This window comes from Nannospalax galili, unplaced genomic scaffold (assembly GCF_000622305.1).
Source record: "Nannospalax galili isolate Female #2095 unplaced genomic scaffold, S.galili_v1.0 scaffold668, whole genome shotgun sequence".
Lineage (NCBI taxonomy): Eukaryota > Metazoa > Chordata > Mammalia > Rodentia > Spalacidae > Nannospalax > Nannospalax galili.
The window spans coordinates 1,430,338-1,454,863 of record NW_008358090.1 but is presented as its reverse complement, the minus strand read 5'-3'; the positions used below and the strand labels follow the sequence as shown (position 1 = coordinate 1,454,863).

At 47.7% G+C, this 24,526-nt stretch overlaps 2 protein-coding genes across 5 annotated transcripts; one reads left to right on the top strand and one right to left on the bottom strand.

The window, feature by feature from the left end:
• Positions 1-2,960: 2,960 nt before the first annotated feature.
• On the bottom strand, positions 2,961-4,538 carry Fahd1 (fumarylacetoacetate hydrolase domain containing 1). The gene has a single exon (XM_008856219.2). The coding sequence runs from the start codon at positions 4,296-4,298 to the stop codon at positions 3,633-3,635; it is 666 nt and encodes a 221-aa protein (XP_008854441.1). The 5' UTR covers positions 4,299-4,538; the 3' UTR covers positions 2,961-3,632.
• Positions 4,539-4,741: 203 nt separating this feature from the next.
• On the top strand, positions 4,742-22,185 carry Hagh (hydroxyacylglutathione hydrolase). 4 transcript variants are annotated; one of them, XM_008856216.3, is made up of 10 exons: positions 4,742-4,883; positions 7,275-7,414; positions 7,917-7,981; positions 10,954-11,071; positions 12,153-12,261; positions 16,144-16,247; positions 16,590-16,691; positions 18,892-18,971; positions 19,418-19,502; positions 21,994-22,185. In XM_008856216.3, the coding sequence occupies exons 1-10, from the start codon at positions 4,808-4,810 to the stop codon at positions 22,105-22,107; spliced, it is 993 nt and encodes a 330-aa protein (XP_008854438.1). In that variant the 5' UTR covers positions 4,742-4,807; the 3' UTR covers positions 22,108-22,185. The 4 variants fall into 4 exon arrangements, with proteins under 4 accessions (XP_008854438.1, XP_029413568.1, XP_008854439.1 ...); XM_029557708.1 differs by having other exon boundaries at positions 21,990-22,178; XM_008856217.3 differs by lacking the exon at positions 21,994-22,185 and having other exon boundaries at positions 4,743-4,883; positions 19,418-20,298.
• The last annotated feature ends 2,341 nt before the right edge of the window (positions 22,186-24,526 follow it).

Genomic DNA, 24,526 nt, shown 5'->3' with positions numbered 1-24,526 from the left:
CTCTCATCTCTTTTCATATGATTGTGTGTGTGTGTGTGTGTGTGAGAGAGAGAGAGAGAGAGAGAGAGAGAGAGAGAGAGAGAGAAACTCACTCTATAGCCCTGGCAGACCTGGAACTCATTATGTAGACTAGGCTGACCTCAAACTCTTAGAAATCCACTTGCCTCTGCCTCCTGAGTGTGGGATTAAAGGCATGGGATTGAAGTGCCAGTGTGCTCAGTTCCATGAATATATATGTATTTTTTTTTGTCTTTTTGAGACAGGGTCTCCCTGTAGCCCCAACTGATCTGGAACTCACTATGTAGACCAGACTGGCCTTGAATTCACAAAGGTCCACCTGCCTCTGTCTCCCAAGGGCTGAGATTAAAGATATGTGTTGGCACCATGCTGGGCTCCAATGAATATTTTTTTCCAGCACCACCATAACAGGTGTCAAAACACATTCTGCATGGACTAATATATTATGGAATTAATTTATTAAAGATTGGAGGAAAATGTACATTTTGGGTGCTAAGATTAGTGTGATTTTTAGCAACTTAGGAATTGTGGAAATTGGACCAATTTTTGATTTTTTTTTTTTTTTTTTTTGGTTTGTGCGTCTTTTTTGAGACAGGGTCTCTTTGTAGCCCCAGCTGTCCTGGAACTAACTATGTAGACCAGTCTGGCCTCGAACTCACAAAAATCTGCCTGCCTCTCCTTCCCAAGTGCTGGGATTAAAGGCGTGCACCACCACACCCGGCATTTTTGATTTTTTAAAAAATTTTATTATTTTTATGTGTATGAGCGTTATGCCTGCATATAGGCAAGTGCACTCATGTCATGCAATGCCCGCGGAGGACAGAAGAGGCTGGTGGATCCCCTGGAACTGTTACAGACAGTTGTTAACTGCCATGTGGGTGTTGGGATTCGAACTTGGGTCTTCTGTAAGAACAGTGTTCTTAACCACTGAGCTGTCTCTCCAGCCCCCAGTTTTTGATTCTTAAGAACTTTGTGTACTACACCTGTAATGCTGATGTCAGGTGTTTGTGACAGAGCTCATTCCATTGCTTGGTAGACATTAATGCCATTGGCACTGTACACTCTGAGCACTGGCTTGTGCTTTCAGCTTACTTAATTGGTCTGTGTCCTAGTTTGTCTCTCCATTCCCGTGACAAAACACTCTGACCACTACCAACTTGGGGAGGGTTTATTTTATCTTACATTTCCTGGGTCACAATTTATCAGGGAGCCCAAGGTAGGAACTCAGGGCAGGAGCCTGGTGGCAGGAGCTAGGGCACAGGCCGTGGAGGAATGCTGCTTACCGGCTTGCCTGGCCCCTGCTCAGCCTGCTTTCTTATGCAACACAGGCCCACCTTCCCATGGGTGGCACCACCCACAATGGCCTGGGCCCTCCCACATCACTCAACAATCAAGATGCCCCATGGACATGGCCACAGGCCAGTCCAATGAAGGCAATTCCCCAGGTATGTCAAGTTGACACTAAAGCTATCCAGCAGTCTGCCAACTTGGTGGATATATCTCAGCTGAACCTTGTACCGTTTTTGTTTTTTTTTTTTTGTCTTTTTGAGACAGGGTTTCCCTATAGCCCCAGCTGTCCTGGAACTCACTAGGTAGACCAGTGGAACTCAAGAGATCCGCCTGTCTCTGCTGGGACTAAAGGTGTGTGACACCATGCCCAGCTTAAGTACCTTTCATTATGAGCACAACCCTTGATCCCACTCTTCCATTTTGGGAAACTAGCCACAGGAATTAGCAAATGTGCTGATTCCACCAGCAAAAAAGGCTACAGTCCCAATATCCTAAATCAGAGGACTGACCTAGAGTCTTGGATAATCAATGAAAACCATACTGCAGACAAGTGTTGACTGATGTGGAAGCCATAGGAGCCAGTGTGAAAATCAGGTTAGAAAATTATATGGTGGTAGCACACACCTTTGATTCCAGCAGCACTCAGGAGGCTAGAGGAGGGTCAGGAGTTACAGGCTGGCCTGAGCCACATAATGAGATCCTGTCTTAAGAAAGTGGGAGCAAATTCTACATAAATTTTTTATTTTCACAGATTTGGAAGAATATACACCAAATGTGTAACTTTGGCTGTTTCTGTGTAGATGAACCTTAAGGTATTTTGTTATTTTTGCTTATGTATAATTCCTAACTCATCTAGCAATTAAATAAACTATTAAAAGATATTGGAAAACTTAGGCTAGGAGGATCATGAGTTCAAGATCACCCTAAGCTACAATAGTGTTTAAAAGTCTGTCTCAGGAAAATTATATATATGGCATGACATTTGTTAAACAAATCATGAATTTCCTCATATAATGAAACATGGTGATCACAGAATACCTAAAAGTGTAAATTTTCTCATATATCTACTTATATGACACTGCCTATGCTGTGATCAAGACTTCAGGTCCTGAGCTTGACAGCAGGGTTACAACTCAGAACACTGCAACTCAGCTGAATGACCTTAGCCATGGTCCTAGCCTCTAAATCTACACTGTCATCTGGGTGACAGGGATAGCCATAATAGCAATCTCACAGCTTTGCTAAAGGGCCCATAATATGCAGGAACATGGAATGAACTGTGGTGATACAATGCCTAGCATTAGTAACTGCTAAGTTACTAAGGAGATGTAACATGCTTTCTTAAAGGGGCCAGCAGGTGCCCATGTACACTTAAAGCAGAAGCCCCTGCCTAAGTCTAGAGTATACCATTAGGCCTTCTGAGACCTGTGCTGTGCATCCTGACTGGCTTTATCAGTGACGGGTGCAGGTAAGCACAAATGCAGAACTCCTGGGCCACTCACCTTCCTGGGGCCTCCTCGGTTGAGGTTTTCGAAGGTGCTGGTTAACTTTGTTAATAAGTTAAAGCACAGTGCTCAGGGAGGCCAAAGGTCAAGGTCTAAAGCCCCAGAGAAGGAAGTATCCCTCCACAGCCCACTGGAGAAAGAAGACACTTCTAGGCCATACATATTTATTTGAAAACAATTTCAAAATTATATCCGAAACTCAGAAGCCACAGGTCAGTACAGATAAACAGAGGAGGACTTCGCCAATTGCTCATTTAATTCAAAACTTTAACCTGATTTTGGGAAGTAGTGCTTTTCCAGTTCCCATGGTAAGAATCAATTGGAGTGTTCTGTAAACACAGCAGCCCTAGAGATTAGTATCATTAATTATTCATGGTGGAGGGTCAGAGCCAGCAGTTTCTAAGTTTTTGATTTAAAAATGCCTCCAGATGACTATCATATCCATGAAAAGTTTGAGAAATATTGACAGAATTTGACTTTCACTTTCCTTTGACATTCTCAAATCTTGAGCTACTGACTTCAGAATGACTTTTTATTCAGTTCAGTTTTAGGGAAGGAAACTACAACTCCTCGAAGTTTAGTTTGACACATTCTTTTCTTAGGCATTATATATTCTTTATTTTGGTTTTCCCATTTCTGTTCCAGCTTTTTCAGATCATAGTTTTTTTGAAGGGTCCACCTCCTTGACGGAGGCTAGCAATCCAATGCAACAAGTTTTTAGAATGGGTTTCTATTAAGATCGTCACATTTAATAACCTTTGTTCGCTTCTGTCTCCCTTCTGTTCTGGCACGTCTTTAAGAAGTCTGGGCTGTACAGACTCAATATTCTGACTTTTCCACCTTAAACCTCATACTGACCACCCCGTCTATGCCAGCCTCGATCTCGTCATTTTCTTTAACTTGCCCAACTCCCTTTGGCGTCCCAGTTAAGATCAGATCTCCTTCTTCCAAGATCATTATCTTGGAAATGTAGCTGATGATGTAGGGGATGGAAAAGATCATTGACGATGTCATGCCCTCTTGCCTGAGCTCACCATTGACCTTGAGCCACAGTGTCAGGGCGTGAGGGTCAGGAATCTTCTCCTTAGGCACGAAGGCGCTGACCGGGCAAGAGGCCGTGAAACTCTTGGCCAGGGTCCAGGGCAGCCCCTTCTTCTTGCACTCTTCCTGAACGTCTCTGGCGGTCATGTCCAGGCACAGGGCATAACCCGCCACGTAGTCCATGGCGGCGGACTCGGGGACAGCGTGACCGCGCCTGCCCATAAGCACACCCAACTCCAGCTCGTGATGCAGGTTGCGGGAGTAAGCCGGCACCAACACCGGCGAACCCTCGGGAGCATACGCGGTGGACGGCTTCAGGAAGAGCACAGGCTCACTCAGCACGGTGCTGCGCATCTCTTTGACGTGGTCTGCGTAGTTCCTTCCCACGCACACTATGTTCTTCCCCCACTCCCAGAAGCGCGACAGCGGTTTGGGGGTAGCCATGGTGCAACCTCGGGTCACGTGACCACAGACTCTGGTGACTACGGCGGCCCCGAGGAGACTCGCCGCCTCTGGACGCTGTTCGGCCAGCAGTGGCCCGTCCCACCTTGCGCAGCAGCAGGACGCAGCGGTCAGATTTCGGCCTCTACGCACCGACGTCAGCCGGGGCGAAGTGTGGAAGCACGAGCGCAGCCTCCTATGACCTCTGACCCCGGCTACCAGACTCGGCCTTGGGCCCGGCGCTGCTAGGGCGGGGCAGAGAACGCTTTGGACAGCGTGCTGATTGGTGGGGCGGCTCGATGCAGGCACTGGTTGGCTGTGGGCAGCATGGGGCGGGCACCGACGGATTGGGGGCGTGGTGTGGCAGGAAAGCAGGAACTAGTTGGGGGGGCGCGGCGGGGGGGGCGGCGGTGCGAGGTGGGAGCTGATTGGCTGCGGCTGCTGACGCCAGAGTTGCTGCCCTAGGCACCCGTGTCGCGGAGTCCGCGACCGGGTGGTGCACCCTGCGGGTCATGGTCCTGGGGCGCGGGCCGCTGTGCCTTCTGAGACTGTCCGCGTTGGGAGCTGCCTGTGCGCGCCGCAGCCGGGGTAAGTGTATCTGGGCGGTGATGCCGAGCCACCCCGCACTGGTAGGCGGGACGTCGGTTGGGCGCGTCTCGGGCTCAGGTACTGGGCGCCGCCGGGCGAACGCGTTGCGGGCCTCGGCGCAGGCAGCTGGCATCGGCTGGCGACGCTGGCCGGGCCCGCAGCCGGGGTCCTGGGGAACGGGCGGGCACCTGCTCCCTCTGGGCCGCAGTCAGACTCCAGCCTTGACCTCGATTTCTAAGCTTGCTTTTCCTCTTGACGTCCAGCTATGAAGCGACAGCGAGCTGCCCGCGCCAGGTTGCTGGCCAGCTAGAGTCCAGCTAGCCACGAAGTTGGGAGCAATCATGATTTGGAGTGCGTGGCCCATCTTTGCTAAGGAAGGAGCCCACTCGTTGAGATTCCCAGAATGACAGGTCTTTCCAGTTAGGGACACCCTAACTGTGTTGCTGTGAACTGTTGCGGCCCAACTGGGTCGCCCCACTCAAGGGAACTCCCAGCTCAGCATTTCGGGCCTCAGAAGTCCACTCAGTATGAGAAGAGACCAGCGCTCTGAAACTTTGTTTTTTAAAGTATGTTATGGGCCAAACAAAACGTGTCTGTGGACTTCGCCTTGAACGCAGGCTGTAGGTCTGTAACCTCAGCTCAGGCAAAACGTCCCCAGTTGCAAACTAGAGGTGGGAGCATCTTCTGGGGCAGTGTCAGGCGAGGTGTCATTATATAAAAGGTTTCTGGACGTTCCTTCAGCAAGTGATTTCCTTCCTTGGGAATGATCCTCTCTTCTCCAGGTTGCTAGTATGTTCTTCTGGGGCTTAGCATGGTTTGAACACTGATAACAAATAACCTGTCCTTCACCCAGGCAGCGTTTGTAATGCTTTGCCAGGAAATATATAAAAGGGCTCATCTTCACCCAGTCCTGTTTTCATACTTCTGCCCTCCATGGACTTGGATATTGCTGGAGCTTAAGGGAATTCAGACATTACAGAAACCTGATCATACAAGAAATGTTTATTTTGTTGAGCATGAGAAAAGTCTGGAAAATGCCCAGCTGTTGTGTCAAAAAGAAGTGGAGCTGGAGGTGTAGTTCAGTGATAAAGCATTTCCCTAACATGCTCAAGGGCCTGGGTTCCACCCCCAGCACCACAAAAACACAAACAGTATAATTTGGTCAGTTATCTACCAAAGCTGTGTTTTTGTTTTGTTTTGTTTGAGACAGGGTCTCTCTGTAGCCCCAGCTGGCCTGAAATAGGTTGGTCTCCATCTCACAGAGATCTACCTAAAGCTGTTGTTTTCTGGATTACTTTTGTGAGTTAGCCCTGACTCTACCTTCAGAGTTATCACCATCTTCTGTTGTCTTGAGTGGTTTTTCTCTTTAAAGCTAAGACAGTGTCTTATTAGAATTTTATTGCTAAAAATATTTTGGCATCTGTTGACCGGTGAGTATACTTTTTTTTTTTGTCTTTTTGAGTTGGGTTCTCCTGTAGCCCCAGCTGGCCTGGAACTCACTATATAGAGCAGGCTGGCTTTGAACTCACAGAGCTCTGCCTGCCTCTGCCTCCTGAGTGCTGGGATTAAAGGCCTGTGCCACTATGCCTGGCCAGTAAAGTATACTTTTGTTCCTCAGTGACTTGCCACCTCATGGCCCACCCTGGGACCATCCTTTTGTTCACTTGAATAGTTTTGTGTTACACACATGAGTCCCAAACAGTCAGTTCACCATTTCCAGGAGTTGGCACTGTCCATTATGCCTGCTGTTTTGTAGAAAATACTGTTTTCCCCTCTGGCTAGCAGCCTGAGAAGGGCTGTAACTTAAGAGGACTGCTGACAGAGAGGCCATGAATATTGAATTGTGAGCAGCCAGGCCTCTGGCACCTCCCTCTGCCTTCCCTAGGTTTGCGTCACACCATAAGCTAGTAAGACAGGCTTACAAAAACCCTTGTGAAGGAAAATAAAGATCCCAAGTACAGGCTGGTATGTAGCTCAAGGGTAGATAACTTGCTTTGCATGTGTGAGGTTCTGGGGTTCTGTCCCCAGCACTGAAAAAACAAACAAAAAACCAAACTTAAGAGACTGAAACAGGAGGATTACTATAAGTTCAAGGCCAGCCTGGACTACATAGTGGGTTTCAGGCTAGACAGGGCTATAGGGTGAGATTCTGTTTTAAAAAAAAAAAAATTCTACATCTGGGACAGTGGCTGGCCTACTTGATGTGTGCATGAGTATTTTCTCCACTTGCCTGGTAGATGTAATTAAAGAGGACATTCTCTGTTAGAGTTGCTTGGGAAAGCTGAGTGAGTCTTAGGGTGCAAGTGTTAGTGAGGCTATCCGTACAGCAACTGAAGTTCCTCTGTGGGTCCTCAGGCTTGGCCCTGCTATGAATCTTTCTGTATCACACAGATTTCAGGAAGAGTCTGACTGTGGAGCAAGGCACAATGAAGGTTGAGCTACTGCCTGCACTGACTGACAACTACATGTACCTGGTTATCGATGAGGACACCCGGGAGGCAGCCATTGTGGACCCAGTGCAGCCCCAGAAGGTGTGTGTGGCTCTTCCTGGCTCCCTGTGCCTTGTTACTCAGCACCCTCTTTCCATCCCCATGGGTTACAGCATAGGGTCATTGTAGCTCTGCAGAAGTTCATTGGAAATTAATTCATTTAGTTTTTGAAAAATAAACTCATGTTCAGCTACTGTTAAATGGGACAGTGAGAAGGGTAGAGAAGATCACAGGTCTCTGTGGCCAGCCTGGCACCTGACTTTAAACCCCTGTGCCTAGACATATGTGAATCTCTGAGACCTGGCTCATCCTCCAAACCTGCTCCAGCATTGTGGATGACCTTGGGGCTGGAGGTGCTTGGAGAGGTTATGGGTGGGACCAAACAGCTAAGTTGATGGAGAGAAAAAGGCTACCTTCTACCTGTTGTCCTGGAGTGTGGCCATTCAGCAGGGGTGGGATGAAGGCTGGGCACCAACCTTTCAGGCAGGTGAGCCAGGGCCAGAAGTGTGACTGGGCCTTTGTCCTGCCTCCTGTGTGGCTATAGGTTATAGAAACCGTGAAAAAGCAGGGTGTGAAGCTGACCACGGTGCTCACCACCCACCATCACTGGTAAGTGCTCTGGCTCTGGAAGCACCTGTGGGTGGGACCTGTCACTCACCTGGGAAGGACAGGGGCCTGGCTCACTGTGCATATAAGGGGCAGACCATTGAGCCAGAGAGAATTCTGAGAAAGCATCAAGGCTCCTACCTTCTTCCTCTTAGGCTGATGACCCCCTGGGTTCTGCTAGTGCAGGAACTTCTAGGTGAGATACTTGTGGCCTGTGAAGAGGAACAGAGGTAGAGCCAGCACCCAGGCAAGAGCTTTCACTGCTATCCCTTCAGAGCCTGGCTCCTCTGGTCACAGGAAGACCCTAGTGGCTACCTTTCACATATTTTGGGCTTATGAAAAGTAATGTTGGCCTCCATCCATGCAAGAAAGAAGAGAGTCTAGGCATCAGTATTTACTTAAAAAGATATCCATATTTCTTACAGGTGGTTTTATTTATTTATTTATTTATTTATTTATTTATTTATTTTTATTTATTTATTTATTTATTTATTTTTGGTCTTTTTGAGACAGGGTTTCTCTGTAGCTCCAGTTGGCCTCACTATGTAGTCCAGGCTAGCCTTGAACTCACAGTGATCCATCCACCTGCCTCTGCCTCCCGAGTGCTGGGATTAAAGGCGTGCGACATCACATCCGACAGGCATTGATTTTTGCAAAGATTTATTTTATATATATGGGTATATGTGAGTGGCTGCATGTATGTATGTGTCCTATGTGTGCACCTGGTGCCACAGAGGCCAGAAAAAGATGTTGGATCCCCTGGAGCTGGAATTAAGGTGGTTGTGACCGGCCATGTGGGTGCTCAGAACTGTACCTAGGTCTCTCTGCAAGAGCAACAAGTGCTTTTAATCACTGAGCCAGCCCTCCAGCCCCAGGTTGATTGGGTTTTTGTTGTTGTTGTTCTTATTGTTTGGTTGGTTTTGGTGTTTTGAGATAGAGTTTCACTCTAACCCAGGTTGGCCATGAATTTGGGGTAATCCTCCTGCCTCTGACTCCCAAGTGCTAGGATTATAGGTATCACTGCACCAAATTTTATTGATTTTTAAAGCTAAGGAATGTGAAAATCTCCTCTGCTTGGGGCTTTGGGATAGTGTTGTCTGATGGTAGAAGAAAATATTTGTTTGACTCCTAATTTTCTTTTCTAAATGACCAAATAAAGACAGTTGGACTTTTTCCTCCAACCCTGTCTTGGATTGCTCAGAGGACAGCACTTTTTTTTTTTTTTTTTTCGGACAGGGTCTCACTTATATAACCCTGGCTGGCCTGAAACTTTTTTTTTATATTTATTATTTTTTAATTTTATGTATATGCATGTAATTGCCTGCATGTAGGTAAGTGCACCCATGTTGTGCAATGCCCACAGAGGTCAGAAGAGGCTGTTGGATCCCTTGGGACTGGAGTTATAGACAGTTGTTAGCTGTCATGTGGGTGCTGGGATTCAAATCCAGATCTTCCGCAAAAACAATCAGTGTTCTTATCTGCTGAGCCATCTCTCCAGCCCCCTGGAACTTTCTATGTAGACCAGGCTGGCCTCAAAATCATAAATATCTGCCTGCCTCTGTCTCCCAAGTGCTGGGATTAAAGTGTGTGCCACCATGCCTAGCAGGATGGCACCTTCTGAACTCCCAGTACCTCTGCTGATGTAAGCCAAGTTTGCAGCTGCACTGCTCAGTCTCTCGTCTTTGGAGTTGGTTTAGTGAGGCCCTATGGCCAGGCCTCTGAGGTCCTGAATGAGACTCCAACATTTGGGACAGGGAGTCAGTAACCTGGGTCTTGGCCTGTGTTACTCACTGTGGCTGCTCTTTCTTGGGGCTCATTTCCCCAGTCTCCCTGCCACCAGCAGTCTATCTTGGGGACCTGGTGGCAGCTACCTTGAGGCCATCAGAGGCTTTCACAGTTTGCTTCTTCCTTCTACCTAAGTAACTCCCACTTCAGATTCCTCTTCCCAGGTAATTTGAAGGATTCTGGCTTTTTCTAGCATCTTCAAATGTTTATGCTGTCATCAAGCCCAAGGCTGAGCCCCATGTCTGGCCTGTGTCTCACACAGTGACAGAGTTGTGTTATTGCTTGTTCATTGGTGGTAGCATTTTAGAAGATTGGCTATGAGGTGATGGTGCTTACCTGGCCTATGTGTGGCCTCTGTCCTGGGGGGCGGGGAGCACTGGACCATTAGGTCCTGCTATCTGAGGACTCTGCTATTCCACAGGGTGTTTCACTGGAGTCCTTATGGGATATGGTCTCTGAGGTACCTGAAGGCGTCCACAGGGGGCATGGAATGAGGTGACCAAGGTACTGGCAGGAGGCAGGTGTTTCTTAAGCCTCATCTTGAAGCTAAGCACAACTCACAGTGCTGGGGATGCTCCCAGCCCCACCTGTCACTAGGACTCTTACCGTCTGTTGCTTCCTTTCTGAAATGCAGATTAGAGGGCTCCCTGGGGAACCATGGGAGCTCTTGGTGAATGTCTGGGAGGTAGCTCTACTCTGGTTGGCTTGTGTCCTATAGGCAGATCTCCCTCATGTGGGTGGCATTGTGGTTTCAGGATCTCCCAGCATATCCTCGCCAAGTGCTGGGCCAAACTGGGAAACATCAGGATCACCTGGGAATTTTTAACCGTTTACCTACTCCAGGCTGTTCAGCCCCTCTTCCCAGGAGGTGGAGTGGGAGTGAGGCTCCTGTGCAGCTGTTAGCACTCCAGATGAGTCCCTATGCCTCAAGGCATGGGAATCGCACTGGGGACTCTCCAGCTGTGTGTGATCTGCTTTCTCTGGTATGAAAAACAGCAAGAGGGTAGGCAAGTGCTGGATACCTGAGAAAATTTTTCTCAATATTGCCAAATGGTGGACATTAACTGTTTTCCATTACTTGTTTCTACTGAGAAATATACAGGCAAAGAGTCCATTTATTTAGGGGTTAAAGGAGGGGAGCAACCCTCTCCATCTGGCAGGTCACTCCAAGCCTCCTGTTTGATTTCCAGGGACCATGCTGGTGGGAATGAGAAGCTGGTGAAGCTGGAGCCTGGGCTGAAGGTGTATGGTGGTGATGATCGCATTGGGGCTCTGACTCACAAAGTCACACACCTGTCCATGCTGCAGGTACAAAGTGAGCCATGACAAGAACGCTATGCAGGCTCTGCCGAGATGCTAGGCCCAGGGGTGTCATTTGGGAAGGGGTCTGGTGGTTTGGACAGTCCTATGCTAAGAGCATAGTGAGAAAATCAACTGCAAAATGTGACTGGACACTGGGGCAGTCATCAAGTGGGTCTCTGAGTAGACTGGGGAATTTAGATGGTGCCTCTGGGATCCCTTTGATTTCTTAGATGCTATGATGGTGAGCTTGTGTGGAGAGGTACCCCTTAAGACCTGTAGCTGCAGTATTCAGGACAATTGTTCTGGACATGAGCAACTTCAGCAAAGAGAGGCACCACAGAGATGTGGAAAGAGTAAATACTCTGATGAATCTCAGTGTCTATTGGGGTGTTGTCTTGCTGGGTAGGTTTTGTTGTAGGTTTAAGCATTTGAAGTAAGGAATTGAGAAGGTAGGTCAGAGAAAGAGGGTGTCTTTTATTGTAAAATGCCTGGTTTAAATTTGGCCCAGTTCTAAAGGCATAAACACAATAAGCCTCTTTTCTTTTCTTCTTCTTTTTTGAAGCCTTTTGGACCTGGGCTTTTCTTTGCTGGGGGGCCTTTGATTATAGATTCAACCTCCTTACGAGGTATGGGTCTATTCACATTTTCTACTAGTTTTTATTCTTTGAAAATTTCATACTCGTTTACAACGTACCTTGATCATATCCCGCCCCCTCACTCTTCCTTCCAACTCTCCCTCGGACCCTCCAATCAGATCTCCCTCCCAATCTCAAGACCTCCTTTTTTTTTTTTTTTTTTTTTTTTTTTTGTTGTTGTTGTTGGGAGCAATTACATCTGAAAATCTGAAGGTCTGTACCTGGGATCATACCCCAGGAGAGTGCCACATGACCCCCTTCCTGTCCATACCCAGAGGCCTGCTCCAAGTCCTGGGCTGCCCTGCAGGTGTCTAGGATACAGTTATATCCTGGTGTAGATATACTCAGGTGGTCAGGAAGGGGAGGGTCATGAGTGACCCGCAGTGCTGCCACCTGTGATTTCTCAGAAAGTTTTATAGTAGTTGGGGTTCATTCCAGCATCTCTGTTTCAGGTAGGATCTCTCACTGTCAAATGCCTGTCAACACCCTGCCATACTTCCGGACACATCTGTTACTTTGTGAGCAAGCCTGGTAGTTCCGAGCCCTCTGCTGTATTCACAGGTAAGTGGGGGAGGCCTGGAGGTCTCTGTGAAGACCTTGGCATTGACTATGTAAGGAAACTCCTGTGCAGAAAATCAGGGTGTTCCCTACCAGGCCTCCTAGCAGGGGTGTACTTCTCCAGTATCCCTGTATCTTGTGTGAGGAAGCTGTAGCCCTCAGGGTAGAGACTGGACTTGCTTCAAACTCTATAGGGCACAGAGGCACCCTTTGAGCTGATTCTGTAGCATGTGGATTGCTGCTGCATCAGCTGTTTGGGGGTACAGCCTCCGTTTTCGAGGGTCATCAACCTTGTGCAGCCTCAGCCCCCACCGTCCAGCAGCCAACAAATGGACATGGCTTGGAGGGGACTGGCTGAGAAAGATCCCAGGGGTGCCAAGTATTCTTTCTGTGACCTTGCAGAAAGCCCTGTGATCTGGACTGGGCCAAAGTAAGGCAGTATCCCAGCTCTGGTATGGCTGTCATGCACCTAGAAACCCTGTAGAGCCAGCAGCCTGACCAGGCGATGGGTGATTTGAGGTCTGAGCCAGACCCTGGGGCATTTTGTACTTAGTGCAAATGGGTTTATCCAGAAATCAGAGGAATTTTCCCCTTTTGGGTAAAAATAAAACAACACTGATGCTGATTGGGAGCCTGTGAAGCAGAACAGCCTTGTGACAGCAGTACTCAGGTGGCACAGGTGTGTTGCAGAGAGCCTGGTTCCTGACTCTTAGAGGTGTGATGGCTGCAGTCCAGTGACAGCAGGTGAGGTTGTTTAGAGACTGGCTCTCTCCAGGGGCCCTCATGAGGTTATAGCAGTGTTTTCAGGTGGGGAGAACCATGCTGAAAGAACAAGGGAGGAGTGGGTGGGGACTTGGATCTCTGTTCTATAAACCTGAAATTATCCTGGAACCTGAGCTTATTTAAAAATACTGCTGTAGCCGGGCATGGTGGTGCATACCTTTAGTTCTAGCTCTTTGGATGCAGAGGCAGGTGGATCTCTGTGAGTTCAAGGCCAGCCTGGTCTACATAGTGAGTTCTAGGCCAGCTGGAGCTACAGGGAGACCCTGTCTCAAACAAAACAACAGCAACAAAAATACTGCTGTTATAGAATTCCAGGGTTTTTGCTTTTGTTTTGTTTTGTTTTGACTTTTTGAGACAGGGTCTCTCTGTAGCCCTAGCTGGCCTGGATTTCCATGGAGACCAGGTTAGCCTTGAACTCACAGAGATCTGCCTGCCTCTGCCTCCCTGAGTGCTGGGATTAAAGGCGTGTGCTACCTCGCCTGGCTGTTTTCGTTTTTTTGAGACAGGGTCTCACTCTGTAGCCCAGGTTAGCTCTGAACTTGTGGCAGTCCTTCCTTAGCCTCCTGCTTTTGGAAATTACATGTGTAAGCCGCCATTCCTGATGTCTTCATTGTGACATCATGTGGTTCATGCTCAGGTCCTGGGCTCACTTTTCTCCTATACGGAGTAGAGAGTAGAGGCTCCACCTCCTAAGCTGGAGCCTGGAACAGGACAACTCTGCTATGTGTTTATGTTCTTGCTGTGATTAGTAGCTTTGGTAGGACCTTTCTGAACTGTGGTTACTGCTGTGGTAAAATGGTAGCAGTCATGGTCTTCAGCTTATGGCCACACAGGCTAAGTGAGAGGATGTGTGGACACAGCCTGCCTGCCCCAGTTGGCATGCCTCTGTGCCCTATGAAGGCCTCTGTATCAGTGTCTGTAAGAGTAGATGGCAGTGTCTGCCCTCTGCCCCAGCTTATTCAGAGCTGGTATTGGGGGCCACATTGGAAGGACATGCCAGCTTTGGGAGAAGTTGTATGTTTGTATGCATGCATATAGAGTCAGAGGACAACCTTGGACATTCCTCAGGCATTCCTACTTTTTGTTTGAGATGGGGGTCTTGTATTCAGCCTGGAATTATGCCAAGCTGGCCAGAAAGCTCCAGGAATCCTCCTGTCTCCATGTCCCATCTTGCCAACACTGGGATTACAAACACATGCCACCGTGCCTGGCTTTTTACATGAGCTCTGGGGATCAGACTCAGATTCTGACACTTGCAATCCAAGCACTTACCAATTAAGCCATCTCCCTATCCCCCACTTCCCCTTTTGCTGACAGTGCTGTGGCTGGAACCCAGGGCCTTGTGCATGCTAGGCAGATGCCGTACTACTGAGCTCAGATGCTGTACTACTGAGCTCCAGCCTAGCTTGAGGCTAGATATTTCATAACTGTCTTGAAATTTAGAAGGTATTGTATGTTGTAGAGGGTGACTGCTATGGGATGCAGGCCCCAAGGTGTCCCACACTTGCTGTGACTATTGTCTGTAGAGCAGGTCATTTTTTAAAAATATTTTATTATTTTTACTTTATGTGTATGAGTGTATTGCCTGCATGTATGTGAGTGCACCCGCGTTGTGCAGTGCCGCAGAGGTCAGAAGAGGGCTTCGGATTCCCCTGGAACTGGAATTAAGGATGGTTTGTAGCCACCATGTGGGTGCTGGGAATCAAGCCCAGGTTCTCTGCAAGAGCAGTCAGTGTTCTTTACCACTGAGCCATCTCTCCAGCAGGTCATTAAAAAAAAATTTTTTTTATTATTTTTATTTTATGTGTATGTGTGTATTGCCTGCATGTAGGTAAGTGCACCCGTATCGTGCAGTGGCCACGGAGGACAGAAGAGGCTGTCCTATCCCCTGGAACTAGAGTTATGGACAGTTGTTAGCTGCCATGTGAGCTGGGATTTGAACCCAGATCATATGTAAGAACAGCCAATGTTCTTAACTGCTGAGCCATCTCTCCAGCTCTAGAGCAGGTCACTTTATAACTGCAAATTATGGCCAGGTATGGCACTTAGTCCTGGCACTTGGGAGGCAGAGGCAGGTGGATCTCTGTGAGTTCGAGGCCAGGCCTGGTCTACATAGTGGATTCCAAGCCAGCTGGAATGACAGGGAGACCCTGACTCAAAAAGACAAAAAACAAAACAACAACAACCCCCCCCGCCCCCAACAAAAAAACTTCGCAGTATGCTGTGGGGCAAGGTAGAGGTATCTGGCATCAGTAGTGAGGTCCAGTGGTGAAAAATGGACCTGCAACCCACACAGTATGAACCAGGATAGTGCTCTGCCCTCCCTCCCCCAGCTAAACTAAGGCCAACAGGGGTGGGGAGAGGAGCAGGGCATAGCTTAAGAGAAGGGTGAGGGGCAGGCATCCTCTGAGGCTGCAGTATGGGATAAGGCCTGTCCAGGATGAGATGAGGAGGCTAAGCACTGAGGGGACAACAGGTGGCAGTGCTGGTGACAGCCTGGGTAGAGAGGGAGGGATGAATTTAGGACTTGATGTTTGATCCTACCTCATGGCAGTGAGCAATGCAGGGGCCCTGGGAAGCAATGCAGAGGCAATGCAGGGGCCCTGGGAAGGGGTAGTTGAGGTAGATGATGGCATCCTGAGTGCTCACTGAGTCAGGCTGGTCACAGGTGCATGGGAAGCAGAGGCAGCTAGGCTGCCCCCATAGAGGCTTGTGTGAGGCCAGGGCAATGCCAGCTAGGGAGGGGGTACCTGAAATATTCTTAGTAACAAAGGGAAGGAGTGTCAAAAACCTGGATGTGAGGGCATCCAGAGATCCAGGGGCTGCTGAGTAGGTGGGAAGTAGGCTGGGTCTGTGATGGTCTTAGCTATGGTAGGCCTGGGGTGCTAAAGGCGGATCAAGGTGCCTTGGGTTTCAGGCCCAAATGGTGAGTTAATGGCTGTGGTTGAGACTGGAGACAGGTAGGATGTGGCTAGCCTTGAAATATGTTGGGTGGAAAGGCCTCTTGGTGTATGGGTAGAAGATGGCTTTGGGCTGTGTTCTGAGGCCTGTACATGACCAGTGTATGAGTTAGCCCTGAAGAGCCATCATTGTGTTTTCCAGGTGACACACTGTTTGTTGCTGGCTGTGGGAAGTTCTATGAAGGAACTGCAGATGAGATGTATAAGGCACTGCTGGAAGTCTTGGGCCGGCTCCCTCCAGACACAGTATGCACTGTCTCCTTTTCCCACAGGCCCCAAATGCCCCATGCAGCAAACCTGTTGCATGCTAGGCCTACCTTTGAGGCGTGGGAAGCATTGTCTCTGCTTTCACAGCTGGCCCATGACTGGATGATCCCCCCCTCACAGGCCTCACCTGTGAGCTGGGTGAGCAGGAAGACAGAGGTGTCACCTTAAGTTCTTATTCAATGTTTGTGACTCTGTAGTATCCACTAGTTGCACACATTGCATGGGGTACCAGGTCAGCTGAGACATGACATGGCCCTGAACTCTCAGGACTCCCAAAGCTGAATTAATCACTCAGAACTCGTGTGCTGTCTCTTTCTTCAGAAAGTCTACTGTGGCCATGAATATACCATAAACAACCTCAAATTTGCACGCCATGTGGAACCCAACAATGCTGCCATCCAGGAGAAGCTGGCCTGGGCCAAGGTGAGTGCAACCTGTTCTTGGGGCACGTCCTATGGGCTTGTCATGGTGCAGTGAATTCCTGAGGGCTCGGGCGCTGGTCCACAGCACTGTCTGTAGAGCAGGTAGAAGCCAGGTGTCACAAGCCCAGAACTCACCATGGAGTGGTGTACCCCATTCTGATTGGATGGCCCTGTATGGGCATTACATAACTATTTTTTAAATTTTTTTAATTTTTATTATTATTTTATTTTTGGTCTTTTTGAGACAGGGTCTCCCTGTAGCCCCAGCTGTCCTAGAACTCACTGTGTAGACCAGGCTAGCCTTGAACTCCGGCCACCTCTGCCTCCCAAGTGCTGGGACTACAGGCGTGCACCACCATGCCCAGCATTTTTATTATTTTTAAAAAATTTATTATTTTATGTGTATGAGTGTTATGCCTGCATGTAGGTAAGTGCGCCATGTCATGCAATGCCTGCAGAGGACAGAAGAGGCTGTCAGATCCCCTGGAACTGGAGTTATGGACAGTTGTTAGCTGCCATTTGGGTTCTGGGATTTGAACCCGGATCCGCTGCAAGAGCAGTCAGTGCTCTTAACCACTGAGCCATCTCTCCAGCCCCTAGATACCATTTCTAGCAAGGCCTCCCTACAAGAGACCCAGGCTGCAGATCTGGCCCTATTCCCTACATTCTGAGCAGTGGGTCAGTGGTCAGTTGGACCCTGTATCGAGAGCCTGCCTCTGCTATCATTGTAACAGTTTATCTCCATGGTGGCTCCAGTGAACTACCACAGGATAGCCTAGGGCAGAGGGCTGAGGGCTCTGATAGATGCCAGAGCTCTGCTTCCATGTAATTCACTATCAATGATGTTAGCAAGAGCCATGCACACCTGGGAGGTGCAGGTGCAGCTTCCTCCTGCTAAGTTTAGGAAGTGGAACTTCCCTGTTTAATGTTTGTTGTGTGTTTTATATAAATAACCTGTCCAACATCTTTTCCAACTGGGGAAGGGGGCTTACAGAATAATAATAAAAAATTCAGCACTTGGGGAACTGAGTTTGAGGCCAGCCTAGGCTACATATACATAGTGAGTACCAGGCTAGCCAGGCTATATAGCAAGACCCTGTCTCAAAAACAAAACATAAATTTAGCCTGGGATGGTGGCATATCTTCGTACTTAGGAGGTTGAGGTGAGGCAGGAGGATCAGGAGTTCAAGGCCAGTCTCAGCTACATAGGGAGTTCTTAGACAGCCTGGGCTACATGAAACAATCTCAAAACAAAAAATTCAAATGATGAGTCAGGACAGTACCACATATTTGTAATCCTACTCAGGAGGCTGAGGTGGGCGTTTGAAAATTCAAGGGCCTGTCTGGGTAGCATAACAAGGACATCATCTCAAAAAAACTTCATTTTTAATTTGTTGATTCTATTCATATCTGAATATGCATTTAATACTCATTTAAGATCATGCTGTGTACTACTGTAAACACCATATTATCATTCTCTAACTTGCTTTACATCTTTATTTCCCTTTGGTGCTGGAGATCGAACCCAGAGCCTCATATATGCCAGCTCTATTCCCGGGGCTCTCCATGTTAGCCTGGCAGTAGGTGGGCGAGGACTGTAGTGGAGACCCTCTAGGTATGAATTCCTCCACTTTGGCCCAGCTGTGTTGGCAGTGTCTTCTCTCTGCCATGGTCAGTAGTGCTCAGGAATGAGGCCATCATAGGAGAAGGTGGCTGGTGTCCTTCTGCACCCCGTTTCTTTGCCATTCCCAGGGTACATTTGAGGAGCTTCTGAGAGCCCTATGCTGCGAGCCCAAGTCACTCACTGCACCTCATGATGGTTTTCTTGGGCGGGGAGTTAGGGGGCTGGCTTTCTATGCTTTTTGCATCTTTGCTCAATATTCCTTCTGTTTGTGAAACCTAAATTTCACAGTAATGGAGTGAGGACTCACCTTCCCCTTCAGAGACGGTACAAACAGGACACACTGGTAGCAGCAGTTTATGCTTAGGAACACAGCTGGAGACCACTGCTCATCCTTCCATGAGCCAGAAACCCTCTTGTCCACACTGACAGCTCAGCTTTGCTCATGTGAGCCAGAAACCCTCTGTCCACACTGACAGCTCACTTGCTATGCCTTCTAGGATGAACTGATTTAAAGATCATTAAGGTATTTGAAAGGTGGGACTCATCAGTCCTTGTGTGACCGTGGTATCTCTTGCAGGAGAAGTATGCCATTGGGGAGCCCACGGTGCCATCCACCCTTGTGGAGGAGTTCACCTATAACCCCTTCATGAGAGTGAGGTGAGACGGGTGTAGTGGGGCCCTTTCTTGGTCTTACCTTACTGTGCAGCCTTATGGAGCCAGGTTCACCTCCAGCAAAGAGCCAAACAAGGGCTAGCCTCTCCTTAAGTGAGTGGGCCTCCTCCCCAAGTTTTAAGTGCACCCAAGAGGCAGGTTTTGTCCTATAATATGAGGGTATACTTTTCTTGGTGCCTTGGCAAGGATATTGGGGGCCCCAACTGATGGTGGGCAATGATCTGGAGAAACTGCTTTATGAATTCTTGAAGCTCTGTGTCCTTGCACCCAGTGGGGTAGTCTGGAGTTGGTGGCTTCACACCTGTATATTAGAAGGACCTGGCTGGCTTAGCCCTGCGTCTCCCCAGCAGTTTCCTGTATGACAGCATCCAGGCTCTTGGGAGAGATTGTGTATCTGAGCCTGCAGCCCATGCTAACCTCTTTACGAGCAGGGAGAAGACAGTGCAGCAGCATGCAGGCGAGACAGACCCTGTGACCACCATGTGGGCCATCCGCAGGGAGAAGGACCAATTCAAGGTGCCACGGGACTGAAGTGCCACATTTCCAGCACAAGGGGATGGGGAGTTTTAAGTGACTGTCTGCTGCTCATTCAGGATCTAATCTGGTTTAATTTTAAGTTAATTTCAGAGCCCTTAGCTTGTGTTATCAAATATTCTAATGCATATTTATGAGAAAAAAGTTTAAAGTATTTATTCCCATATCCTCTGCTTATGGACTCTACATTATCTCTGGCTTTACATGTGTGCAGCCTTAGGACCTTTGGTCACATGATACCTAGCCTGCACCCAGCTTCTCAGAGTGGTGCTGGCCCCCGGATGTGGCAGCTCCAGGCTGGGCATCCCACCCTGGCTTCCTGGCTTTTCAGGAAGAAAGGAGATGGCTTTCACCCTCCTAGGCTTTTCTTCCCTCTTCCACTAGTCTCAAGGGTAGCCTGGGGATGTTGACATTTTCACAAGGCTGCTTCTATGTCAATGTGAATTGAGATGAGTCCTTGAGAGGAGATTGTGTCATAGCCACAGGTTAACCTGTGTCTAGGCTGGAGAAGCCTGTGACTCTGTTGTAGCACTTGGGTTAATGTTCATGAAGCTGGCCATTTGCCAAGGCTCTGCCCCAGGGTGGACAATTGCTGACTTGGCCACTGTGGTAGCTCGTGGCTGTGTTCAGTGCTATATTGTGTGCTGAGTTCTCAGCATGCGCTATCCTGAACACCTCTGCCCCAAGCAGCCTGGATCCTCTGCCACTGAACAGCACCTTTGTAGCCCATACTTGTCAACTACCCACTCATGATTTCTCATATGCTAAGTAAGCTCTATACTCTTGCCCCTGTGATTTTTTTTCTAAGACTCTGCTTTATTGTGTGGCCCAGGTTGGCTTTGCACTTGCAGTCCTCCTGCCTTGGGATTACAGGCCTGCAATAGGCATGGGCCTTTTTTTTTTTCTTTCTTTCTTTCTTTCTTCTTTTTTTGAGATAGGATCTCCCTGTAGCTCCAGTTGGCCTTGAACTCGGAGATCTGCCTGCCTCTGCCTCCAGAGTGCTGGGATTAAAGGCATGCTTCCCTGTGGATATTTCTTAAACTAGTGATTGTTTCTTCTGTGGCTCCCAGTCTATTGCTTGCCAAGTTTTTTCCTTCCTAAATTTTCACGTCAGTCAGTGCTTCCTAACCAAGGTGTCCTCTCTTCCTTCAAGCTGTAGTTGTGCCCTCTGGCTTTCCTGACCACTCTTCCTAACATGAGAGCAAAGGGTGCTTTGCCTGCAGGGACCCATAGTAAGCACTGCTAGTGTGGCTGCACACTTCCTTTCCAGCTTTGCTTGAGATATTTGGTGTTTGAGCAACACCCACCCTAGGGTCTCCAGGACCCATTTCATCCCCTCTTGCTCTGAGGGCTCTCCTGGTTAGGCCTATCCTCTAGCTTTCTCTGGTCAGATGGTGAGATAGGGGGTTTCTATCCATGGGCTTTTTGTTTTTGTCTTACTTTGCCTCTGGCACCTCCCCCACTTCCCCCTGGCTGTGCAGGCCAGGCTGGACATCCATGCTTTTCAGTCCTGTGCTGGAGTCCTTGCTGTTTGCTTACTTGCTGCCTGACCTGGCCATCTTGTCAGTGTGGGAATCCCAGTGTGAATTCCTCTCCAGCTGTAAAACCACTAAGTACTTAATCTGATAACTTAAAAATTACTTTTGAGGTAAAGGTCACATAAGTAGCCATTTAAATTGCAGTTGGGATGCTCTGGCTCCATCTCCACTATGCATATCCACATTTGAGAGGGACATGGTATATATTCAGTGTTCCATGCTCTTCTCTCTCATCATTTGAAACTTCTAATCACAGTTCTGTCCAGCTGGAAGAGGTGGAATTCTGGGAAGGGGGCTACTCCTGGCCCATCTACCACTGTGGTTACCTGTTTCTTCATGGGGTAGCAGAGGCCAGGGCAAGAATAAAGAACTGGAATTTGAGGAACACAGCAGAGCATGGCCTGGGGTTCATGGGTAGCTGGCTCTTTCTGTTCTAGTGGCCCATCCTTCAATGTGGGTGTCAGAGGTGGGACCACTTCTGCTCAGACCAACAGTCCACCTGAGAGCCACTGACACAGGCTATATGTGGAGGAAGGACTTGTTACAGTATTTCTTGCTTCCTCCTACTCCCTCAGCACCCAGTTCACAGAGCATATTTGTTGTAAGTAAATACCCTAGCTGCTTAGGCTCTACAACCCTGTCGTTTGTTAACTAGTCATCAGTTTCTGGCAGTCCTCTGTGGACTGGAGGGCAGAGTTTCAGGAGGTGAAAGACTTTCACTTGTCCACAGTATTTGGAGATTTAAATATGTCACTGAACTGAATCTGGATGACCACTTTTCTCAGGTGTCCAAGAACATTCTCTGGGTCAGATCATATCTTAGACCCCACCCCAACTTACAAAGTCTGAAATTATGTAGTGTGTTCTCTAACTCCAGTACAACTAGACAATGCCATTAACATTTCTTTCTTTTTTTTTTGGTCTTTTTGAGACAGGGTCGGGAGCTGCCTGGATTTGCTATGGAGACCAAGGTGGCCTCAAACTCAAAGAGATCTGCCTACCTCTGCCTCCCATGTGCTGTGATATACACGGCACAGGAATACCATTAACAATTTCTAAATACTAATTGAGTCAAAGAGTAAAAATGGAAACATGCTAAAACAACAAAAGCCGGGCTTAGGGGGGATTTTACAGGGTTTTTTTTTTGGGGGGGGGTGGTTGTTTTTGTTTTGGTTGGTTGAGGGGTATGGGGATGGAACCTAGGATCCCTCACACATGTCAAGGAAGTGTTCTACAAGGAAATTTATAGCTTTAAATGCCTATTTGAGAAAAGAAAGGTCTCCACAATTCAGGTTTGTTTTTTTTGTTTTTTTGTCTTTTTGAGACAGGGTCTCCCTGTAGCTCCAGCTGTCCCGGAACTCACTATGTAGACCAGGCTGGCCTTGAACTCACAGAGATCCACCTGCCTCTGCCTCCCGAGTGCTGGGATTAAAGGTGTGCGCCACCACGCCCAGCTAATTCAGGTTTTTTAATCTTATTATTTTTATTTTATGTGTATGAGTGTATTGTCTGCATGTATCTGAGTGCACCCATGTTGTGCAATGCTGAGGACATCAGAAGAGGGCTTCGGATTCCCCTGGAACTGGAGTTAAGGATGGTTTGTAGCCACCATGTGGGTGCTGGGAATCAAACCCGGGTCCTCCGCAAGAGCAGTCAGTGCTCTTAACTTCTGAGCCATCTCTCCAGCCCTCACAATTCAGGTTTTACCTTAAACTAGAAAATAAATGAAACCCAAAGGAACAGGAAAAGGCCGAGGATACGGGCTCAGGCATAGAGCTCTTGCCAAGCATGTTCAAAGCGCTTGTTCAGTCCCCAGAATCACAACTTTAGTGATGTCAGAACACACAAATTTACCATCTTACAGTTTTGGAGATTCAAAGTTGGAAGTGGTTCTCACCACGTATCAGCAGGACTGTACTGGAGGTTCTAGGAATGTGCCCATGACCTATCCAGCTTCTAGAAGCCACTTACATTCCCCAGCTCACAGCACCTAACTCCATTTGCAAAGCCAGAGACTGGTTGAGTCCTCCCGACCCATCCTCCTGGATTTGCTATTTACACCTGCTTCTGATTCTCTTTTCCTTTCCAGGACCTTGTGTTTACACTGACTTCACCTGGGAGATCCTGATGATCTCACTAATGTTAATTCCCTCTGCCACTTTAACAGTCATAGATTTCAGGGATCAGGATGTGAACATTTCTGGGAAATTTACACAGCTTTTGTAAGGAGAATCCAACCAGCACCATAGTTAATCACAAATGACTGAATTCTTCCCTACACAAGGGCAAGGCAAGGACATCTACTCTTGCTACCTCACAGACTACTACAGTAAGTCATAAAAATCATGCCAGGTTGTATAAACAATGGTAAGGAGAAGATGACCATCCTTATAAATGACACAACCCTACATGTAGCAAATCCTAAGGAATATATCTTCACATTGGAATTAATGAGTTGAGCAAAGTTCTGAGATGCAAGATGAATAAAGGCAAGTTCACTGTATTTCTTCATACTAATAATCCAAAATGAAATAAAAACTCAATTCTCAGTAGCATTAAAAATCAAATATTGAGGAACCACTACTAGCATATGATTTACAAATGGAATATTGCAAAGCATTGCTAAATGAATGATCTAAACCAATAGGCAGATGTCCATGTTCGTTGATGAGATGACTAAGATAACAGCTCTCCAGAAACTGATCTTCAGATCTAGTGCAGCCCCTAGCAGAATCTGAGCAGGCTTTAAAAAAAATATTATTTTTATTTTATGTGTATGAGTCTATTGCCTGCATGTATGTGAGTGTACCCATGTCGTGCAATGCTGCGGAGGTCAGAAGAGGGCTTTGGATTCCCCTGGAACTGGAGTCAAGGACAGTTCATAGCCACTATGTGGGTGCTGGGAATCGAACCCAGGTCCTCTGCAAGAGCAGTCAGTGCTCTTAACCACTGAGCCATCTCTCCAGCCCCCTCAGCAGGCTTTTGAGAGAGTAACAAGCCAGTTCTAAAGTTATATAGAAATTCAAAGAATGTAGATGAGCCAAAACAACTTTGAAAAAAAAACAAACCCTAAGATTATAGGATCTTTGAGTCTCTGTAGCTAGAAAGTCACAATAATGAAGTATGGAGTGGTGCAAGGACAGGCGTGGCATCACACTCTGAAGTAGAATAGAGAATAAACACTTATGCTTATGGTCAATTGATTTTCCTTTGTTGGATGCCAAGAACAATCTTCTCAACAGATGTGCTGGAAGACCTGGACATGTGTACAGGAAAATATGAACCTTTATCTCACATCACATGAGTACGTTAATTCAAATTGCATCATAGGATTAAAGAGCTAAAGGTATCAAACATTTAGTGGAACTAGTAGTAGAAAATACAGGATCATGGGCTAGGCAAAGTTCTCAGGTGTGACACACAGGTCTTGAGCCATAAGAAAAACAAATTGATTTACTTCATTTAAAT

Bases quoted from the DNA above. Each gene is read 5' to 3' on its own strand.
- Fahd1 (XM_008856219.2), bottom strand. From the start codon at position 4,298: ATGGCTACCCCCAAACCGCTGTCGCGCTTCTGGGAGTGGGGGAAGAAC.
- Hagh (XM_029557708.1), top strand. From the start codon at position 4,808: ATGGTCCTGGGGCGCGGGCCGCTGTGCCTTCTGAGACTGTCCGCGTTG. The intron at 11,072-12,152 runs GTACAAAGTGAG...TCTCTGTTTCAG, and splicing joins CACACCTGTCCATGCTGCAG to GTAGGATCTCTCACTGTCAA. The intron at 19,503-21,989 runs GTGCCACGGGAC...GGTCTTTTTGAG, and splicing joins GGGAGAAGGACCAATTCAAG to ACAGGGTCGGGAGCTGCCTG.